This window comes from Gadus morhua, chromosome 4, assembly GCF_902167405.1.
Source record: "Gadus morhua chromosome 4, gadMor3.0, whole genome shotgun sequence".
Taxonomy (NCBI): Eukaryota; Metazoa; Chordata; class Actinopteri; order Gadiformes; family Gadidae; genus Gadus; species Gadus morhua.
In genome coordinates, this window is record NC_044051.1 from 21,358,694 (window position 1) to 21,378,249 (window position 19,556).

The following is a 19,556-nucleotide window of genomic DNA, read 5'->3' on the forward strand; positions in this document are numbered from 1 at the left end:
TTTCCCATACACACCTACATATACAAGAAAAAACATCCTGTGTCAACAGATTTGCACAATAAATAGGACTGAACATAAGCCTGAAGAAAACAGAGGTGATGACCTTAAACACACAAAATCCCCCACCTATACAAATAAATGGAATAAATATACCCACAACAGAAGAGTTCTCATATCTGGGAAGCATTGTAAGATATGATGGAGGAACAGGCAATGACATCAAAAGCCGACTCAACAAGGCCAGAAACACATTCAGAATGATGAACAATGTGTGGAAGTCCACGAAGTACAGCATCAACACCAAACTCAGAGCTGTGTTCTCTCCACCTTACTATACAGCTCTGAATGCTGGAGGATGACAGAGAAAGACCTTTCTAAGATATCTGCATTCCACACAAGAAACCTCAGAATAATCATACGTATTTTCTGGCCTAACACCATCTCCAACCAGCAATTACTTGCTCGGACCAACCAAGAAAGTATAGAGACCAGGGGTGGACTGGCCATCTGGCATACCGGTGCGCCGTTGACCCAATGTGGGCCGGTCCGGTCCACTATGTTTTATTTTTTCCTCTCTCTCTAATTCCCTCCAATTGGGCCGGCCAATGGGCGACAGAGTGCTAGCAGTGTGTTGCCAGCATCGATGCATATTATTGGTCTATGTTTGTCATTGTCAATCAATCATGGGCTGACTGGCTCAGAGAGCCCTGACAGTGCTGTCAATCACAACACAAACCAGGGTGGGCGGCACCTCATGGCATGGACCGGAGTCGCGGGAGCCGGTACGGAGCTGAAAACGCCCGGGTGGTGCTGAAAAACGGCGACTTAAGCCTCTGGAGATGGAAGTTAAATATTCAAAATTGACAGACCTATTTGGTGCCGGGGTCCACACCCCAGCAGGTGCTGCTGCGCCAGGAGACGAGCGAGTGGAGGCATATATGCTAAGTAACGTTAGCCTTGGGCTAGCTAGGCTACATTTTGAGACATGTCCAAAACAAAGTAGAAAACGTTTCTACATTGAATGTGATGTGACCTAATTAACTGCATACTTGTGACAACATATTAGCCCAGAGTTGAAGGGCTGTGACTGTTGGTAGTTGTGGTTGATTTTGTTTAAATATGCCGAATTGTGATATTATGGGTTATTATTGTTCAGATGATTTAGCTAAGCTAGCTAACATCTGCTAACGTCAGCAGTCTCTTGTTGCCATAGCAACAGTAAACATTGACACGGACTCATGAGCTTGTGGCAACCCCAATCGTCGGCGGCTGAGATTCCCGAAGGAGACGGACCAAACAGGGTGTGGGTCAATGTTTTTTTATTGCGTGTAACCACTCATGCCAAAAAAAGGGTAACGAAAGAGTTAACTCAGGTTCTTCCTGGTATGGGAAAAAAGGACACCGCTCCGGGTCTTGTCCTGCTGCGGGGGGCGGGGTCTCGGTCCCCGGCGTCTTCGGCTGCTTAGACCTGGGGGGAGGCGTAATGGCGTTAGCGGGGGTCCGGGTAATCTCCACCTACCGCGTCTTTCCGACTCGGCCGCATTCCCCTGACTGGTGCGCGTGCGGTCCTTAAGTACCCTCCGCCGTCTCCCTCCGCCGGGTGCTCTGCATCTCCGTGATTGCGCGGGTGCGCTCGATGCGCGCTCCCGCGTCGCTGCGCCAAGCGGCACATATCTCCCACCGACTACCTGCCCGCGGAGAGGGCGCTGGCGGGGCTCGAACTCCTCCGTCGGATCGGGGTTGCCACACACCCCCACCCGCAAGTCGGGGTCCCCCCGGCATAGGCCTAGGCAGGCGTCCCTCCAGGACAGTGCAGCTGTCTTCTCCCGGGCCAGCTGGGTGAGAGGGACCTGCCAGTATCCTTTTGTCAGGTCCAGGGTGGTAATGAACCGGGCCGGGCCCAGCCGCTCTATCAGTTCGTCTATGCGGGGCATGGGATAGGCGTCGAAGGCCGACACTTCATTACATTTCCGGAAGTCGTTGCAGAAGCGGTACGTTCCATCCGGTTTGGGGACCAGGACCACCGGGCTGGACCATGCGCTGTGGGACTCCTCGATGACCCCCATCTGTAGCATGCTGATGACTTCCGCTCGGATGGCGGCCCGCCGTGCCTCCGGAATGCGGGAGGGCCGGAGTCGGATTCTGACTCCCGGTTCCGTCCTGATGTCATGGCTGACGGTCGCGGTCCTCCCGGGCCGCTCCGAGAAGACATCGAGGTGCTGGAGGACCACTTCCTTCATGTCCTGGGTCTGGCTTGGGCTCAGCTGCTCCCCCACTGGTACCTCGGGCAGGGGTAGTCGTGCGGACAGGGACAGGAGGGCTGGTTCTCGCGGGGCTGTTGGTGGGTGCCACTGCTTCAGCAGGTTGATGTTGTAGACCTGGATGGTCTTGCGCCTCCACGGTTGCCGCACCCGGTAGTTGACGTCGCCGACCCGGTCGATAACGTCGTAGGGACCTTGCCATTTGGCCAGGAACTTACACTCGGCGGTCGGGACGAGGACCAGCACCTGGTCCCCCGGGTTGAAGGTGTGGAGCTTGGCCCCTCGGTTGTACACCCGGGCTTGGGCTTGCTGGGCCCGACCGAGGTGTTCCCGGACCACGGGCCAGATCTGCGCCATCCGGCCCCGCATCTGCTCCACATGCTTGATGACGGTGCGGTGGGGTGATGGTTGGCTCTCCCAGGCGTCCCGGGCGATGTCGAGCAGCCCTCTTGGTCGCCGGCCGTAGAGGAGCTCGAAGGGCGAGAATCCCGTGGAGGCCTGGGGCCAGTTTTTCCCATCAGCTTCCATGACCTTCTTGAGCATGGACTTTTGAGGGTTTTGTTAAACCTCTCCACCAACCCGTCGGTTTGGGGATGGTAGACGGAGGTCCGGAGGTGGCGGATCTGTAACAGACTGGTGAGGTCTTTCAACACCCGGGACATAAAACAGGACCCCTGATCCGTCAGGATCTCTCGGACTATCCCCACCCGGCTGAATAAAACCATTAGCTCCCTCGCCACCGCCTTGGCTGTGGCAGCACGGAGAGGAACTGCCTCTGGGTAGCGTGTGGCGTAATCCACCATAACTAAGACGTAGCGGTGGCCTCGACTAGTCTTGGGGAGGGGACCTATGATGTTTAGACCCAGCCGGTCGAACGGGACTTCTATCAGCGGCATCGGGATGAGGGGGTTCCGTACATTGGGTCTCGGGGCGGTGCGTTGGCACTCGGGGCACGCCCGGCAGTAATCCTCTACGTTACGATTTACCCCCGGCCAGTAAAACCGGTTCAGGATTCTGTCCCTCATCTTGTCCACCCCCAGGTGAGCCCCAATAGGTGTGTGTGGGCCATATAGAGGACTTTGCTTACGTACGGCCTTGGAACGACCAACTGTTCTACCTCCTTACCCCCTCTCTGTACCACCTGGTATAGTAACCCCCCCCTGGTGCTGAAGTGTGGGTACTGTCGGTCACTCACCGAGTCCCGCGAGAGGCCTTCATGGACCTGGACGTGTCCCCAGGCGTGGCGGAGGGCGTCGTCCTCCAGCTGGGCGGTGGCGAACTGTCCTCCCTTGTCGGGACCTCCCCCGTCGGCCAGGGGGTAGTCGGAGAAGTCTATGAGGGGCGGAGTCTCCTCCTCGTCTGGCGGAGGGGCCTGCTCGGAGGCCGTCATCGTGTCCGGGGTCCCCGGGGGAAGGGACACCGTGGACGAGGCGTGGGTGTGTCGTGCCGCCTCTCTCGGGGGCCTGTCGGGGGTCTCGTCCGAGTCGGACCGGGAGGGCGCCGGGTGGGAGGCCATATAGGCGGGCCGGCTACGCAGCCGGCGGGGTCGGGTCCGAGGTGGTCGGCGCCGGGGTGCCTGAAGCTCGGCCCCTAGCAGTTTGGCGAAGCTCGGGCAGTCCCGTCCGATTAAGAGGGGCATCGGGAGGTTTGGGACCAGCCCGGCCCGAACCGTGAAGGTGCCCTTCGGGGTCTGGACTGTGATCTGCCTCGTGCTGTAGGACTCGGTCTGTCCGTGGATGCAGCCTACGTCGATCCTCCGCCCGGAGGCCCCGTCCGCCAGGCCGGGTCGGACCAGCGTAACCACGCTCCCTGAGTCGAGCAGGGCGTGGGTGTCGTGCCCCCCCACGCGTAGGTCCGCTCTTGGGACCAGCAGGTGGTGCGGAGGCAGACCCCCCTCTCCTGTCGGACGGACTGGCCGTGGGCATGGATACGTCCCCTGCTCCGGGACAATGGCGGGCCAGGTGGCCCGTCTGGCCGCACGTGTAGCACCTCCACTCCTCTCTCTGGGTCGGAGGGGCGGGCCCTCGGCGGTCCGCGATGGTCGGGTTCGGGTAGGCGGGTGCGCGGGAGGGCGGTGCCTGGGTGCGCTGGCTCTCCAGCGTCCGTCCGCGTCGCTCGGTCCGCGTCCGCGTCACACCTCGATCTCCTCCTCCCGCGTTGCGGCCTGGTCTCCGGGTTGATTCATGGTCGCCTCGTCTAGGGTCTGCCGAAGGATGGCGGTGCCTGCATTCTCCACCACTGTGGCAACCCCAATCGTCGGCGGCTGAGATTCCCGAAGGAGACGGACCAAACAGGGTGTGGGTCAACGGTTTTTATTGCGTGTAACCACTCAAGCCAAAAAAAGGGTAACGAAAGAGTTAACACAGGTTTTTCCTGGTATGGGAAAAAAGGACACCGCTCCGGGTCTGGTCCTGCTGCGGGGGGCGGGGTCTCGGTCCCCGTCGTCTTCGGCTGCTTAGTCCTGGGGGGAGGCGTAGCGGGGGGTCCGGGTAATCTCCACCTACCGCGTCTTTCCGACTCGGCCGCATTCCCCTGACTGGTGCGCGTGCGGTCCTTAAAGATCCCATGCCATTCTATTTTATGATGCTTTAATATAGGTATTAGTGGGCCACAAACACAGTATTCAAAGACGTCCCCGAAATTCAGCCGTGGTGCAGAGTTACAGTCACTCCGAAACAGTCGCACATTGAGCTTCCCCCAAACGCGCTGTTTCGGTGGGCGTGTCAAGGCAGGTCAAGGAGGGGGGTGGGGGTGTGGCCCTGAGCAGCTTGTAGCCACTACCATGCGCTCTGTATACGGTGGGCGTGTCAAGGCATGTCAAGGAGGGGGGTGGGGGTGTGGCCCTGAGCAGCTTGTAGCCACTGACAGTACCATGCGCTCTGTTTAGGGTGGATGTATCGCAATGGCTCTTAGAAACCCATATTATACATAGATATCTATATCATATAATATATAATATATATTATCACGGCCAAAAGCTGTGTGAGCCTCCAGACGATAGGTTATTATGAATCTCAAACGACCGCGTCGACTTCAGATTGATGTGGAAGTGGAAGAACCAGAGACGTCGGAGAATCCGACGAAGTCCTTTGTGATTCATTATATCGTCTGGACGCGCACACAGCTTTTGGCCGTGATAATATGTATTATTTGATATAGATATCTATGTATTATATGATATTATTTAGATATAGAGCAGAGCTCCAGGACTGTAACGCAAGTGTTGTACACTTCCTTGTTATTTGGATAACCGTTCTGCTGTTGTTGGTGTGATGGCGCATAACACGTAGGACTCTCGTCTCTGGTATTTCTACAACGAGACTCGTAGTGGGGGTTATCTCAGCCATGGTTGAGAATGAATTGGGGGAAAGGAACTTTGGCTTTGACTCCCTGAAGTAGGCTACATGAACCACGACATGGAGGAGAAAGGGATTGTTGGCCGCGAATGTATCCCGCTTGAGCCCTGCTTCCCGCCGCCTCGGCAGCGGTCAGCGCTAATCACCGCCTCGGCAGCGGTCAGCGCTAATCACCGCATCCTGAAGCCGAGGCGGTGGTCCATCGGCAGCGAGGCTCTGGCGGGAGACGACCGCGGTCAACAATCCCTTTCTCCTCCATGTCGTGGTTCATGACTTCAGGGAGTCAAAGCCAAAGTTCCTTTCCCCCAATTCATTCTCAACCATGGCTGAGATAACCCCCACTACGGGTCTAGTTGTAGAAATACCATAGATGAGAGTCCGACGTGTTATGCGCCATCACACCAACAGCAGAACGGTTATCCAAATAACAAGGAAGTGTACAACACTTGCGTTACAGTCCTGGAGCTCTATATCTAAATAATATCATATAATACATAGATATCTATATCAAATAATACATATTATCACGGCCAAAAGCTGTGTGCACGTCCAGACGATATAATGAATCACAAAGGACTTCGTCGGGTTCTCCGACTTCTCTGGTTCTTCCACTTCCACATCAATCTGTAGTAGACAGAACCCTGCGCTGCCTGCTGCCGGCGCGAGGCACCACCGCCCGGCTGCCCGCTGCCGGGCGGTGGTGCTTCGCGGCGGTGGTGCCTCGCGGCAACCTGCGGCAGGCAGCATGTCGCAGTTCATGTAGTTCGATGTCGTTCTGCCATTGCATTCAAAATTCTGTAACTAGCCTGTTACTACGAACTAAGCAACTACCGTACACGTATTAGCATTTAGCACTAGCTCAATCACGACTCCTTCAGAATTCTTGTGGGTGGTTACGAACCAACCAAGTGGGCAGGGCCATGAATAATAATTTGACAACGCTACGTCACAGTGTCACCTTATCCAGATAGGCTCATTTCTTCTGCCTTTTTCCTTTTATTGCCTATTGCATTCAGCAGACAAACTGCATAGATTTCAAACTTACCACAGCTCACAAACTTATTCAGACCTATGTTATTTAACAAACAATAGGAAAAATGTGATTTTAATGGCATGGGCTCTTTAAGTACCCTCCGCCGTCTCCCTCCGCCGGGTGCTCCGCATCTCGATTGCGCGGGTGCGCTCGATGCGCGCTCCCGCGACGCTGCGCCGAGCAGCACATATCTCCCACCGACTACCTGCCCGCGGAGAGGGCGCTGGCGGGGCTCGAACTCCTCCGTCGGATCGGGGTTGCCACAAGCTGTAAATAGAGATGCAGAATCAAGCTGTATTGTAAATACAGATCATTGAATTTATACTTTGAATACTTTGAATTTTAGCACAAAATACAAGTAAACCTATAGGAAATTATTACGGTAGTTTAATTGCCATTGAATTTATTGTAATCTTTCAATTAATTTATTGTTTACTGAGGTGATGACTATTGCATGTGGTGAGAGGAATGCAATATGTGTATTTTTAAAGGTTTATGTGAAGAAACATACTATCTGTGATAAAATGACAATTGGTAATTCATGAATGTCCCTTATATTCTCTGCTACCATCATCTCCTGTCAAACAGGTTTTCCTGACCTGCTAGAAGTTCTTATGATGCTAGAGAGAGAGAGAGAGAGAGAGAGAGAGAGAGAGAGAGAGAGAGAGAGAGAGAGAGAGAGAGAGATTCGTCTTGACTTTGTGATTTTATTATGCAACTTGTTTTGTCTCAGATTGAAACAAAAGGTTTGATTATGATTATTTCCTGGTTGAAGATTTTCATATTGATGTTCATTTCAAACATCTGCAAATCTTTTAAGTTAAATTAACAGTTATGCAGGTAGGCCTTGGGGCTCTTTGGAGACTTAAGTCATCCTTCATGACAGATAAATTTGTCACCAAGTGTCACTACATCAAAAAAGGCTACATGGCTATTGGCTACATATACTTGTCAGTACACAGATACTGAGTGCAAGTTCTGTTTGCTGTTATTTTGCAAGTCATGAATTTGGTGAGGAGTGTAGCTGGCTGGCTGCGGACGAGGAAGTAAGTCTTTATAACCATAAATAGAGAATACAAATTTTTTTACCTATAGCCGTGTGAAAAAGTCTAAGACATGAATTACAGGTCTGAATAGATATGCATTCTCATGCGTGTATGTGCACATGTAAACATACATGTGCACATACACGTATATGTGCACATGTAAACATACATGTGCACATACACGTATATGAGAATGCATATATATTTAAACCTGTAATTCATGTCTTAGGGCCCTTACATAGTCGACGCGAGCGACGCGCGTAAACGACGTGAGTGACGCGAGCGTCGCGCTTCCTTTCATAGTCTACACAGCATGCGCGAACGTCGCGGGCAATGCATGACATGCAATACACCACTCACGCCATAGGTGGCAGCAGAGTCACCGGTGTTTTCGCGGGGGGACGTTCCAGGTGACGTTCCGATCAAAGTGGCTACGGAAGAAGAGTGATGCAGCGCAGAGATAGGCGGTGGTATGTGCGCCCTTTAAATCCCACACGAGATCAGGATGGGGAATTTGTTTCTCTGGTGCTTCCAATGCGAAGCATGGACGAGGAGAGGCATTTCCAGTATTTTCGGATGTTTGATGATCTCCTTTCGCGAGTCATACGATATCTTCCAGACTCACCAAAACCGGCCCTTGTCAGGGAGCAGCTGGCAGATTATTTTTTGTCAGATGCTGGCGTGTTTCCCCATCAGTACAATGTGCTACAATTGGGTATGCGCACTGAACAATAAATGTATATACATTGGTCACTTGGAAGCATGACTTTTGATTCATTAGTTATCATGTTACACAAGTTACCTAATTTGGTTTACGTCAAACTCATTAATTCATATCCATATAAAATGTTTATACAACGAGCTATTGCCTTGACAGATGAATGAATTATTTAAGTGTAGGCCTATAGCCAAAGGCTTTAAGCTATAGCGGATAATGTCCACAGAAAATATATGGTAGGCAACATTATAAGAGAAAAGGGGTTTATTTATCAAATACAGAAAATTGTCCACCATACACGCACACATTTTTCATTCACTACACACTCACGCTTTCAAATTTCATTCACTCAAAGAGGCTACTGAAGTTATGTTTCACACAGAACATGGACATTTATGTTTCACATAGAACGTGAACACAAAACATTACGTAATTAATTCAAATAGGCTAATTCTAAAACAAATAAGGCCAGCAATAGAACGAATATCGGGTGACAAGAAGATCATTAAAATGGCTCACAATCCCGCATCAGCTGTCTGATATCGCGCATCAAAATAGAACTTTGACCCTGTGGAAGGGTTCGCATAAATTGGCACAGATAATTAGTAAAAGAGACGTCAAGTCATTCTTATCACGTTCCCGCATCCTCTCATATGTTCTTCTGTAAATATTACCTATAGTAGTAATAATGTACAATATTTGCAGTATCGCCCCCACCGACAACGCTTGGTATTGCATGGATCGGCGCGTCGCGTATCAAAAATTTGGAGGACGCGTTTTGCTACGCTTCGACGCTTAATGGCGGCCGAAGCGTCGCGTCGCGTAGCCTTTTGGACGCGTAAGCGTAGCGTTGCGTCGACTATGTAAGGGCCCTTAGACTTTTTCATACAGCTATAGATAATATATATTTTTTCAATTCTCTATTTATGGTTTCATAATGACTGAGTCACCGTTAAAACAAATGAGTTTCAGCTCTAATGCTGCTACTGTCTGTAATATGTTTCTATTTAGATTATTTGTCAGGATATTTTGTTATTATTGACCAAGTCTGGTTTTAACTAATGCTGGGCTTACACCAAAATTTTTCACAGTCACAGACTAAAAGCTGCAAGAGAGAATTTAGCGTTGGATCAAGTGTGATATTTAACAAGGGTTTTATAGATCTGTAGATATGGGTGATGGAGATGCAGCGACCACAGGAGGTCTGTTAACTTCCTGTTCGGGTTTCACATCTATTTTGTCAGCAGCACCAGAGACACAAACTTGAAAAACAAAAACAGTAAAAAGCAACTGCTATTTACAGTGCTGTACTATTATTCGGATGGATGTACTTGATTAAATTGTTTTAATCAAGTACATACAGGCTTCTTCCCGTTCATCTCGTCCCACCCCTAGTGCTGATAATGTAGTGGGCTGGTCTGGACAGAAAATGCCAGGGCTGACTTTCTGTCCCAGTCCAACCCTGATAGAGACCATCATTAGAAGAAGGCGGTGGAGATGGATTGGACACATCATGCGAAAAGAACAGGATGACATTACAAAAACGCCCTACACTGGACACCCGAAGGCAAGCGAAAGAGAGGACGACCCAAAGAAACCTGGCGTCGAACAGTGGAGAAAGAACTGAAAGCCATGAAGCAGACAGAAATTATCCGGGTGGAGAAGGAGACAATTAAATTAGAGGCAGAGACCAAAAAAATAGAATTAGAGCAAATTAAATTACGGCTCCAAATACAGTTGCTCCAGCAACAAATGAGGCCCCAAACCATTATTTTTGAAGACCAACCGTAGAGCATCCAACCAGACCATCCCTGTACAAACATGTAAATAAATATTTTAGAGTTAAAGGATAATTGTTTGATTATATTTATTATATTTATTTATTATATTATTATATTTATATTTATTATATTTTTTCTTACTGTGTTTTAATGTTTTACTTTTTACTGATCAAATGAAGATGCTGTCGGACACCGAAATAAATATTCCTTTCATTCATTCTTTCATTCATTTTCATTCATCAATTGTGTTAATGCATAACAATAAAACACTGCAAACGAAAGTGAGTACAATATGTATCTGTAATGTCTGGTTTACAACAAGCAGGCATTTAGACGGGAATGGTTATTTTTGACAGAAGCAGTGCAGTGAACATCATCAAATGACAAGGAGCTAATTGAGGTGTTTCGATTCTGTAGGAGAGATTTGTTCGAATAAATAGAAGAGCTGTCACCGGATTTACAGTTTGTGTCGGCCTATATAAAACATATATACAAAATTAAAACAATTCACAACTGATTAATGAGCTGAGCACGGACTAATCGGCCAGCGATGTCCTCAATTGCAGGCCGAGTGGCTTGACGCACGTCTTCCTCGGGGACTGCCGGCCCCTAGGTTGTGCAAACGCCCCCCAGGGGGCGGTACCGCCCCCGTTGAGAAACCACGGTCTAGGCCAGGGATGCCAGGGTTACGGCCCGACTGTATGTCACTTTTTTTTTTTTTTTGGAATCCGTCAGTTGGTCTGTTACTGCTGCTGGTCTGTTACGATTCAATAACTGTTTATCCCCCATTCTCCATTCCATTTCGTAACGTGTTTAGAAAACACGCTTGTTTCATTACAATTAATTCATTAATTAAGGCCGCCACCAGGGTGCGCCCCCAACACTTTTGCCGCCCCCAACGCATTTGCCGCACTAGGCGATCGCCTAGTTCACCTATGCAAGCCTTCAATAAATAAAATAAAAGTAATTAACACTTGTGTTATTTATAGGAAATGTGTTTTGTTGGCACCTAGTCTATTTTGTTGCATTTCTCATTTATAAATGTAGGCTACTTGCATGGATAGGAAAATGTTAAATTATTAGAGGGGAGCTGTCTCCTGCTTTAGGCTATGTAATTGTAGGCCTCATTGTGAGGCTATTTTGGGGCCAATGCAATTTATTTTTGATGTCTAGGCCTTCAAGCATAATTTAAAATAGCCTACCTATCCATGTGTTGAGTCAGTGTTTGGCCTTTTCAGGCCTTTTCAGTCCGAAAGTGTAATCCGGCCCCCTGAGGTCTCACTTGAAAAAATTCTGGCCCCCTGACCAATTTCACCCTGGCATCCTGTCTAGGCCTACAACTGTACCTGCACATTGATGCTGTGGAAGGACTTCCTATTAACATAGTCTCCTTCATTCACTGAAGGAGCTTTAATAGGAATATGAGTTCCATCGATGCACCCGATGACACCCGGTAAACCTACAACATTACAAATTAATTAATTTAATTAAATAGTGCACATTATTTATTAAATTAAAACGTTCCAAGAAACAAATAGGCTACATTATTGCTACTATACCTGCAATTCTGTAGAACTCTTCCTTGATTGTTCGTATGGGTCGGTGACTTGGAAACATCACAAACGTGTAAAGAAAACGTTTCAATGCCAAAGTCACCTTTGAAATGTGCTCGGCGTCACCGACGTTGTAAAGAAAGCTGCCATTTGCAAAAAAACGTAGTGCCACACAAATCATTTGTATTGAACTTAAAAGTATGCCCCCGGTGCGTCTGACAGTTAAAAAGGGGGCTGAGAAGGTGGGCTGAATAAATGATAGATGGCGCTGAAAAACGATTGCGCTCGTGAAGAAAATTATCAGGAAAAGAAAGTAGGCCTATATCCAACCGGGGTCTTAATAATCGTTCCTCACGGAGATTCCTTCTGAGGATCGCAGCCTCTACGTCCACGGGCTCTCGTAGAAAAGGACATGCCATTTCTAACACTTCCTTCGGAGAGCTGCCTTCAGCCTTATAGACAACAAACTCAGAGTAGGTCTAACCACCTCCCGACTCGAGTAGGTTAGACCCACGGCGTATGTTACTTGAAGTATTTTCTTCAAGAATAATTATTTACAATTTCAAACACAAATTATATTAACTAACCTGCTACCTGAAACGGAAAACCCAGAGTTTCCACTAACTCAGAGCGAACAAACTCGGGGTTGCCTCAAAACCAGCTACCTGAAACAGGGCTCTGGGCTCACCCTGACTGGTGTAAAGGCCCCATAGCATTTGTAGGGCTTTTCTGACGCCTCTCTCATCACCAACGATAGGCTTTTGTCATCGAGGAATTGAATAACTCTGCGTAGCATTCTCTGTTGTTTACAGGGTCTGGATGGGCGGTGGAGAGTATTGTGTCCTTCTCAGGTGGCCGAAAAACTCTACTTCCCAAAGTTCATACTTATTTTCATCTCCATCAATAACTAATCTATGCCATCATCCTCCTGTATCACGCCTGGAGCCTTAACCTGTTGGGCTTTCCATTCAGTTCTCCTTATCAGGGAGGAATCACAATGTATTTTCTTCATTCTTTAGCGCTGGAAAATCATCAGTCGCATGTTGACTGATGATTGTCCTCAGACAACACCCTGATTGCAGAACGCATCTCAGAATGTCCGGCAGACGTCAGCCCTTGGACGACTGCCCATCACCTTAAACTTAATCTCAACAAGACTGAGCTCCTCCTAATGCCAGGGAAAGATTGCCCTCACATGGACCTATTGGTCACTGTCGAGATCATCATTTCTACGTCATCAACTGCCAGATACCTCGGTGTGGTACTGAACAATCAGTTTTGCAGCAACAGCTCATGTAAATATAAATTCCTCTTCTTCTTTAATAGGTGGGCATGATGTTTGAACCAGAACCTATTTCTCATATAGAAAACAAGATGTGAACAAGAAGCTATCCAAACTCTGGTCGTAAACCACATAATACAGGAGCATATCATTTGAACAAATAGATAACTTGAGATAAAAAAATGTAGATTTAGAATTAAGCAGTAGATTTACTTATAAAGATTTAGATGTGACATGTTGATTTATGAAAAAATGAGCAGTATTTTTCCGTACTCATTGAGGTACGAGTCCAAGGGCTCGTCGGTGGGCCTCTTGTCCGTGCGTGTTAAGGCCAACTCTGGAGTGACAATGAAAAGGTACCACCCCTCGTCGTACGATGACAATTAGTTTCCGGCCCATAGCGTCATGTTTGAATGCTTTTCAATTGTTATTGAGCCTTAATGGTTTTAAATACATCATTATTCATTTATTTTGTGGATAGAAAAAAGGGGCAATTTCAATTTTACAAGTGCAATATCGTGTATTCAATCGTGTGTCAAATAAGGGAAACCAAACTAATAAGCTAATTTTCCTTATTGGTGTTGACTATCTGAAACAAAAAATAAAATCAAACTCACAGAAGGAATCCATTCGAGCAATGTGTTTTATTTAAAAGAATATCACATATTGGAGTAAAACATAAACAGAAACAACATGCCTTATTTAGACAATATACTGCTGGTCGGATACCAGCAACACCAGGGACCTGATAAAAAACAAACAATTCTAATTCACAGTATATACAAATTCATAGGAAAACAAGCTCTTGTTAAAATGTTAAAAAGTGTGCCGCGTTGTGAGGCAGCACCCGCCAAGTCCAACACGCTCCCCGCGGTCAGCAGCTGCTGCTCTGGGTCTTCCCAGAGCTGTCAGAGCTGTACGTACTCTTCTTGGAGTTCTTGGAGTTCTTGAGTGCACTGAAGGACACGCGCATGCGCTCTGCCTTGCGCTGGCTGCGGCAGATAAGCGTGTTTCGTACGTGTTCGCGGAAGTCCTCCGAGATAAAGTAGTAGACGAAGGGGTCGATGCAGCTGTTGAGGCTGGCCAGGCACAGGGTGGTAATGTAGAAGCCGTAGCCGTTGTTGGTCCTCTGGGCCAGCAGGAGGCCATAGTGCACCAGCAGCATGATGTTACTGGGACTGAAGCACACCAGGAACATGACCAGCACGGTGATGATCAGCACCACCGCCTTGCGTCGCTTCTTGGCGATGGCCTCGTCCGTCATGGAGCTCCGCAGGGCCTTGAGCATCAGCACGTAGGCCACCACGCACACCGCCGCCGGCACTACGAATCCCAGAATGCCCATGGTCAGGAAGTAACCCGCCGCCAACTCCCTCTGGCTAAGACGGGTGACGTCATGGCACGTAACGATGTCCATATTGATGACCCTCACCGTTTGGTCGTACAGGAAGAGGGGCGTTGTTAGGACCCAGACCGCCAGCCAGATCACCACGGAGATGGCCACACTCACGGCGTTGTCCTTTCGTTGCCGGGACAATGGATGGACGACAGCCCAGTAGCGCTGAATGCTGATGCAAGCGATGAAGGCAGTGGAGCAGTACATGTTGGCGTAGAAGAACCCCACCAGGACCTTGCACAGACCCTCGCCGTAGATCCAGTTGTTGCCGTTGAAGTGGTAGGCGATCTTCAGAGGGATCCAGATGACAAAGAGCAGGTCACACAGCGCCAGATTGGCCATGAAGATGGAGGACGGGTTCTTCTTCTTGGTCCGGAATAGAAACACCCAGAGGGCCAGAGCATTGGCAGGCAGACCCACGACAAATACGATGATGTAGACGATGGGGAGGAAGACTGTGGTCAGCGGACTCTTCAAGACCGTCTCACCTCTGATGCTGCTCACACCTGCATCGTCCTCCACTCCAATGAAGCCTCGGAAGTCGGATGCTGGAGTGAAATACAAAAGGAAGTATTAATTTTGTGTCCAACTGAAAAGTTCCACTATAAGACACATGTTCACTACCTTAGTACTGGACAATCAGTTGTGCTGCACCGCAAACATCACCGTGATGGCCCAGTCCTGCAGGTTTGCCTTCTACAACATCTGCAGGATCAGGCCATTACTCATGAGGGAAGCAGCTCAGCTCCTGGTCCAAGTGCTCGTCATCTCCTGCCTCGACTACTTCAACTCCTCGCTGGACTCCCTGCCTCCGTTATTGAACCTTTGCAGCGTATCCGGAACGCTGCAGCGCGTCTCGTGTCCAACCTGCCTAAATTCTCCAATGTGACCCCCCTCTTCAGGGACCTCCACTGGCTCCCTGTAGCAGCTCGTATCAGATTCACGATGATGGTACTGGCATACAAAGAGGTCAATGGAACTGCCCCTGCCTAGCTCCAAGCGTTGGTCAAGTCACTAATCTAAGCTCACACACCCAAGCCCAAGCAGACCCAAGTGCGCCGCCAAACTACCTCAGCTGCTCATCTGTTTTGGCAACACAGTGGTGGAATCAGCTCCCTGCCGATGTCAGGACTAGTGATGGCAGTGTGACACTGAAGCTTCGATACGTGCTTCAAACCAACTCCCAAGAAGCACTGCTTCGAAGCTTGCTTCAGAGCAAAAAAAAACACGTGACATGTGACGTCCGAAACAGCAACTGGTTCGTTGCCTGAATGAATCACTTGACTGGTCCGCGGCTCGGTGGAGAAGCTTTGAGCAAAAAAAAAGAAACCGACTCAATCCATAAGGCAGCCTACCTCAATACAAATCTTTGAGTGTCTAACCCCATCCCACATAATCACCCCCTAGAGTTACTCAAGCACACCCAACCAACCTTGCCCGAAGCCAGCTGGTCACCGCCTAATTATTTAATGAAAAAAGAAAACACAATCGATGCTACAATCGTTTACGGGAGTTGTGCATAGTACGCTATGTATGTAATAGATCAACGCAAGGTATCGATTAGAGTAGACTAGGGGATAACACACTGACTGTGGAGTGGAGGACCCGGGTTCATATCCCATTCCCGGGGGGAAAGTTTTTATATGCTGTTTCAATTATATCCTAGCCTACATCAGTTAGCCTATCTGGACAGAAGGCTAGGCATATCCCTTTAAGAACAATTTAGACATCTGTATTTAGATCAATCTTTATTCGTGAAAAGATCATGCTATTAAGTATTTGGGTTTGTGTGTTTGTGTGTCAAATCGTTTTCAAAGCAGGGATACGTTGAATCCACTGCAGCCTCGAACTTCGCCAGCAGAGGTCACTGTCACTGAAGCTTCGAGTAATGAACCCATTTTCGAAACATTTGGCTCAACTGGTTCGATGCTTCATAAAAGCTTCATTTGCCCATCACTAGCCAGGACTGCAGGGTCGCTCACCAGCTTCCACAAAAAACTCTCTTGTACAGAGCTCACCTAGACTCTGCATAGCCGGCCCCCTCAACCCCTATGCACTCGTTGTATGTTGCAAGTCATACAATGGGAGGACTCAATTCTGTAGTATCTTATCCTAGATATCTTTGTTGTGTAATGGGAAGGGGTTAACCTTACAATTGTTAGTGCTTTACATAGGTTCTATGAACATCCTTACTGTACCGAAATATTGTTTCTCCTTCTGACAAATGTACTTATTGTAAGAAGCTTTGGATAAAAGCGTCTGCTATATTCCATAAATGTAAGGTCAATGAAAGATAAGTTTTATTATGATCATTTACAGATCTCTCTTAAGTCAACAGACGGCAACAAGAGGTGTGAAGAATGGCCCAGTACATTTTTTCACAACATTATGGCAACAACACAAACGGAAATTTAACGCACACCAAGTTGCAGGAAATAAAAAGAAAATGTCCAAACCACACGCATGCAACATTTGTATTGGCATGAAGCAAGAAATGGCATTAAGTTACGGTCAACAGTATATTATATTTCACAGAGGGTTCCACGAAAGACCTACTGAATATTTTGTCAGGAACTATTTAGAAATATTTACATCATCTTACAGTTTTTCTCAGTCACTTTGGTACATTTCTCAGATCAGAATTGAAATTCTCAAAACTACCTTTTCAATCTTCACATCATTGTGTCGTTTGTGCACATCAAAAAAGCAGTTTCTCATTTCTTTGAATTGAAATGCTTTGGTACATTCATGCAAATGATTATGTACAATTCTCTGCTCTTTCCTACATTATCAATTGCTTATGTCATGTTGATCAAAATGTATGGTAATGGGTCTCTATTGAATAGTCTCACCCCCACAACATTTAGGCATTAGTTCATTGCATAAGTCTTTGCATACAAAATGGTTGAACAAGTTGTCATAATATGTCACGCATTTTTCTATACGTTTCCATTAGACTTTTTTTCTAAATCTGTCCTGAATTGGTACATTTCTACCAGGTGAATCTTGACTTTCTCTAAAGAAGGGAAAAGTGTGAAGTGTTAGATCAACCAACGATCAACCAGTTTTCTGGAATAGCTCAAAGGTGCATCTCCTGAACCATGAACGTATATATATAGCTGGAGCACAACACAATGTTACATTGTCTGAGAATTTGTTGCCCAACAAACAGGAACGTCAGGAGGTGTAGGATGGCTGCACTGTAATTCCTACAGCAATGCATGTACAGTTTACCCTAAGGAGATTTTCCTATGTTCACATTTCTAGCAATGACATGGTCCGTCAACAAATTACAGTACAAACAGTCAAAGCGTAAATGTGAATCTTGTCCAGTCTCTTGCAATCAATCTTCCACATACACTAAGGTGTAACTTACAATTTACAATAATTGTCTTCAAAACTTTAGCCATGGTTTACATCAGAACATCCCTCCAGAGTACACCGTTATATTGACAACAGGGCTAAACTATTTGACTGTCTCATCCGTATACAATGACACAAGGGCTTGTCATTTTGATGGCACTGACTTGTTCATTGACACAGATATTTACTTTGAGAAACAAACTAAGGATTTTGAGCAAGAGACTTGCTTTTGCAAGAAATCCATGGTGTTTTGCTATTTGTACAAATTGTTTTGAGAAATGCACTTAATGTTTTGCAAATTTCAATTCTGATCTGAGAAATGTAGCTACCAAAGCGACTGAGAAAAACTGTGAAGTCAGCTAATAACCTTTCTAGGAAGGACTCCAGATTGGGGCGTGGTCTGAATCCCCGCACCACACCTGTTTATATTGGGTGGCTTGTACTCCCACACATGCAAACTAATGAGCCTTACTCAATCTGCCGTAAATTGGACACTGTCGTTTTTTCGTCATCTGCTTATTGTCACGAGGGACAATAATATAGGCCTACTCATCGATTTTATCGTCTTGAAGGAATTTGACAAACGAAAATAGGGCGAGATAGCAATGACTGATAGGACATCGTTTCACTGATGCACTCTTCAAAACAGGACCAGAAGTTATATCCGGATCACATTAATCAATAATGACGCAGCGGCAGGTCAATGATATAGGCCTACTGTAAACAATACTTCCACCAATCACTGAGCATCGACACGGCCTGACTCACAGGTAGCTGCTGGTTTTCTCAGTAGGTCTACTCAGGAGAAACATAATCAGCCAGGAGGGACACTTACCCTTATCGGCCATAGACTTTGATATGTTGAGGAAAAAACATAGTACCAGGAACTTAGAAACACAGCCAGGCTTCATCGCTTGAGAGACTTTAACCAGAGACTTAACATAAAAGCGTTCGATAGTCAGAGGCTCTGTTCCGGTCTTCCGCAGTTATCTTGTTTCACAACTTTACCTGATCTATATAGTCGTGATGTCACTCAGTCAGGTGACCAAACGTTGACAATACCATCTACGCCCAGTTGCTGGAGATGTTATTTCATGGATTTAGAATTCAGACAAATAGTTCCTCCAAGTTTGTTTCCCCCAGAGGGGAAACAAATTCAGCATGGCAATACACGATTATGAAACAATAAAGCGTACTTATTTCAAAGTTATGTTTTGAAGATATGTAGGCCTAATTATAAATAAACTTTAATCTCGGCTAAATTCTGGGTGAAACTGACAGACACGAATGGAGACACCATAACATCGTTTAGTACATGGCACGTGACCACTACGTCGTGGGCCCTACCTACTGGCAGACATGATGATTGTCAGGTGGTTCAAGTAATAAACACTATACTGTAGCAGTACCCTCTATTGAAAGCAATCAGTCTAAAGCATTTCATTATAAAGCAATCAGTTTAAAGCATTTCATTATAAAGCAATCGATTCAAGAAAAGACAGTTTTTGTTATAAAAAGAAGTAAAATACAGGAATCATGTGTTCCGTGTTTTTTTGTAATGATTTGATTTTTTCAGCTAACTTCAAGCCCTATTAAATAAAGTTAGGATTATGCGTGCATGTGGACTTTGTAGGAGTGGCGGCTTGAGCAGATGACGGCCAGCAATTCTAACGATGCAGCTCCCTCTAGCGATGACAATGATAAGGTACCGCCTCTCGACGTTCGATGAGTTTCCGGCTCATAGCGTCATGTTCGAATGTTTTTTTA

General features: G+C 47.2%; 1 protein-coding gene across 1 annotated transcript; it reads right to left on the reverse strand.

The window, feature by feature from the left end:
- Positions 1-13,655: 13,655 nt before the first annotated feature.
- On the reverse strand, positions 13,656-18,913 carry LOC115543020 (proteinase-activated receptor 2). The gene is made up of 2 exons (XM_030355552.1): positions 18,625-18,913; positions 13,656-14,974 (listed from the first exon to the last, which is right to left on the reverse strand). Exons 1-2 carry the CDS (start codon positions 18,698-18,700, stop codon positions 13,905-13,907), a joined length of 1,146 nt encoding a protein of 381 aa, XP_030211412.1. The 5' UTR covers positions 18,701-18,913; the 3' UTR covers positions 13,656-13,904.
- Positions 18,914-19,556: the final 643 nt, after the last annotated feature.

Excerpts from the sequence above, each read along its gene's own strand:
- LOC115543020 (XM_030355552.1), bottom strand. The coding sequence starts at position 18,700 with ATGAAGCCTGGCTGTGTTTCTAAGTTCCTGGTACTATGTTTTTTCCTC. Across the intron at positions 14,975-18,624 it reads AAAGTCTATGGCCGATAAGG|CATCCGACTTCCGAGGCTTC; the intron begins GTAAGTGTCCCT and ends ATTTCACTCCAG.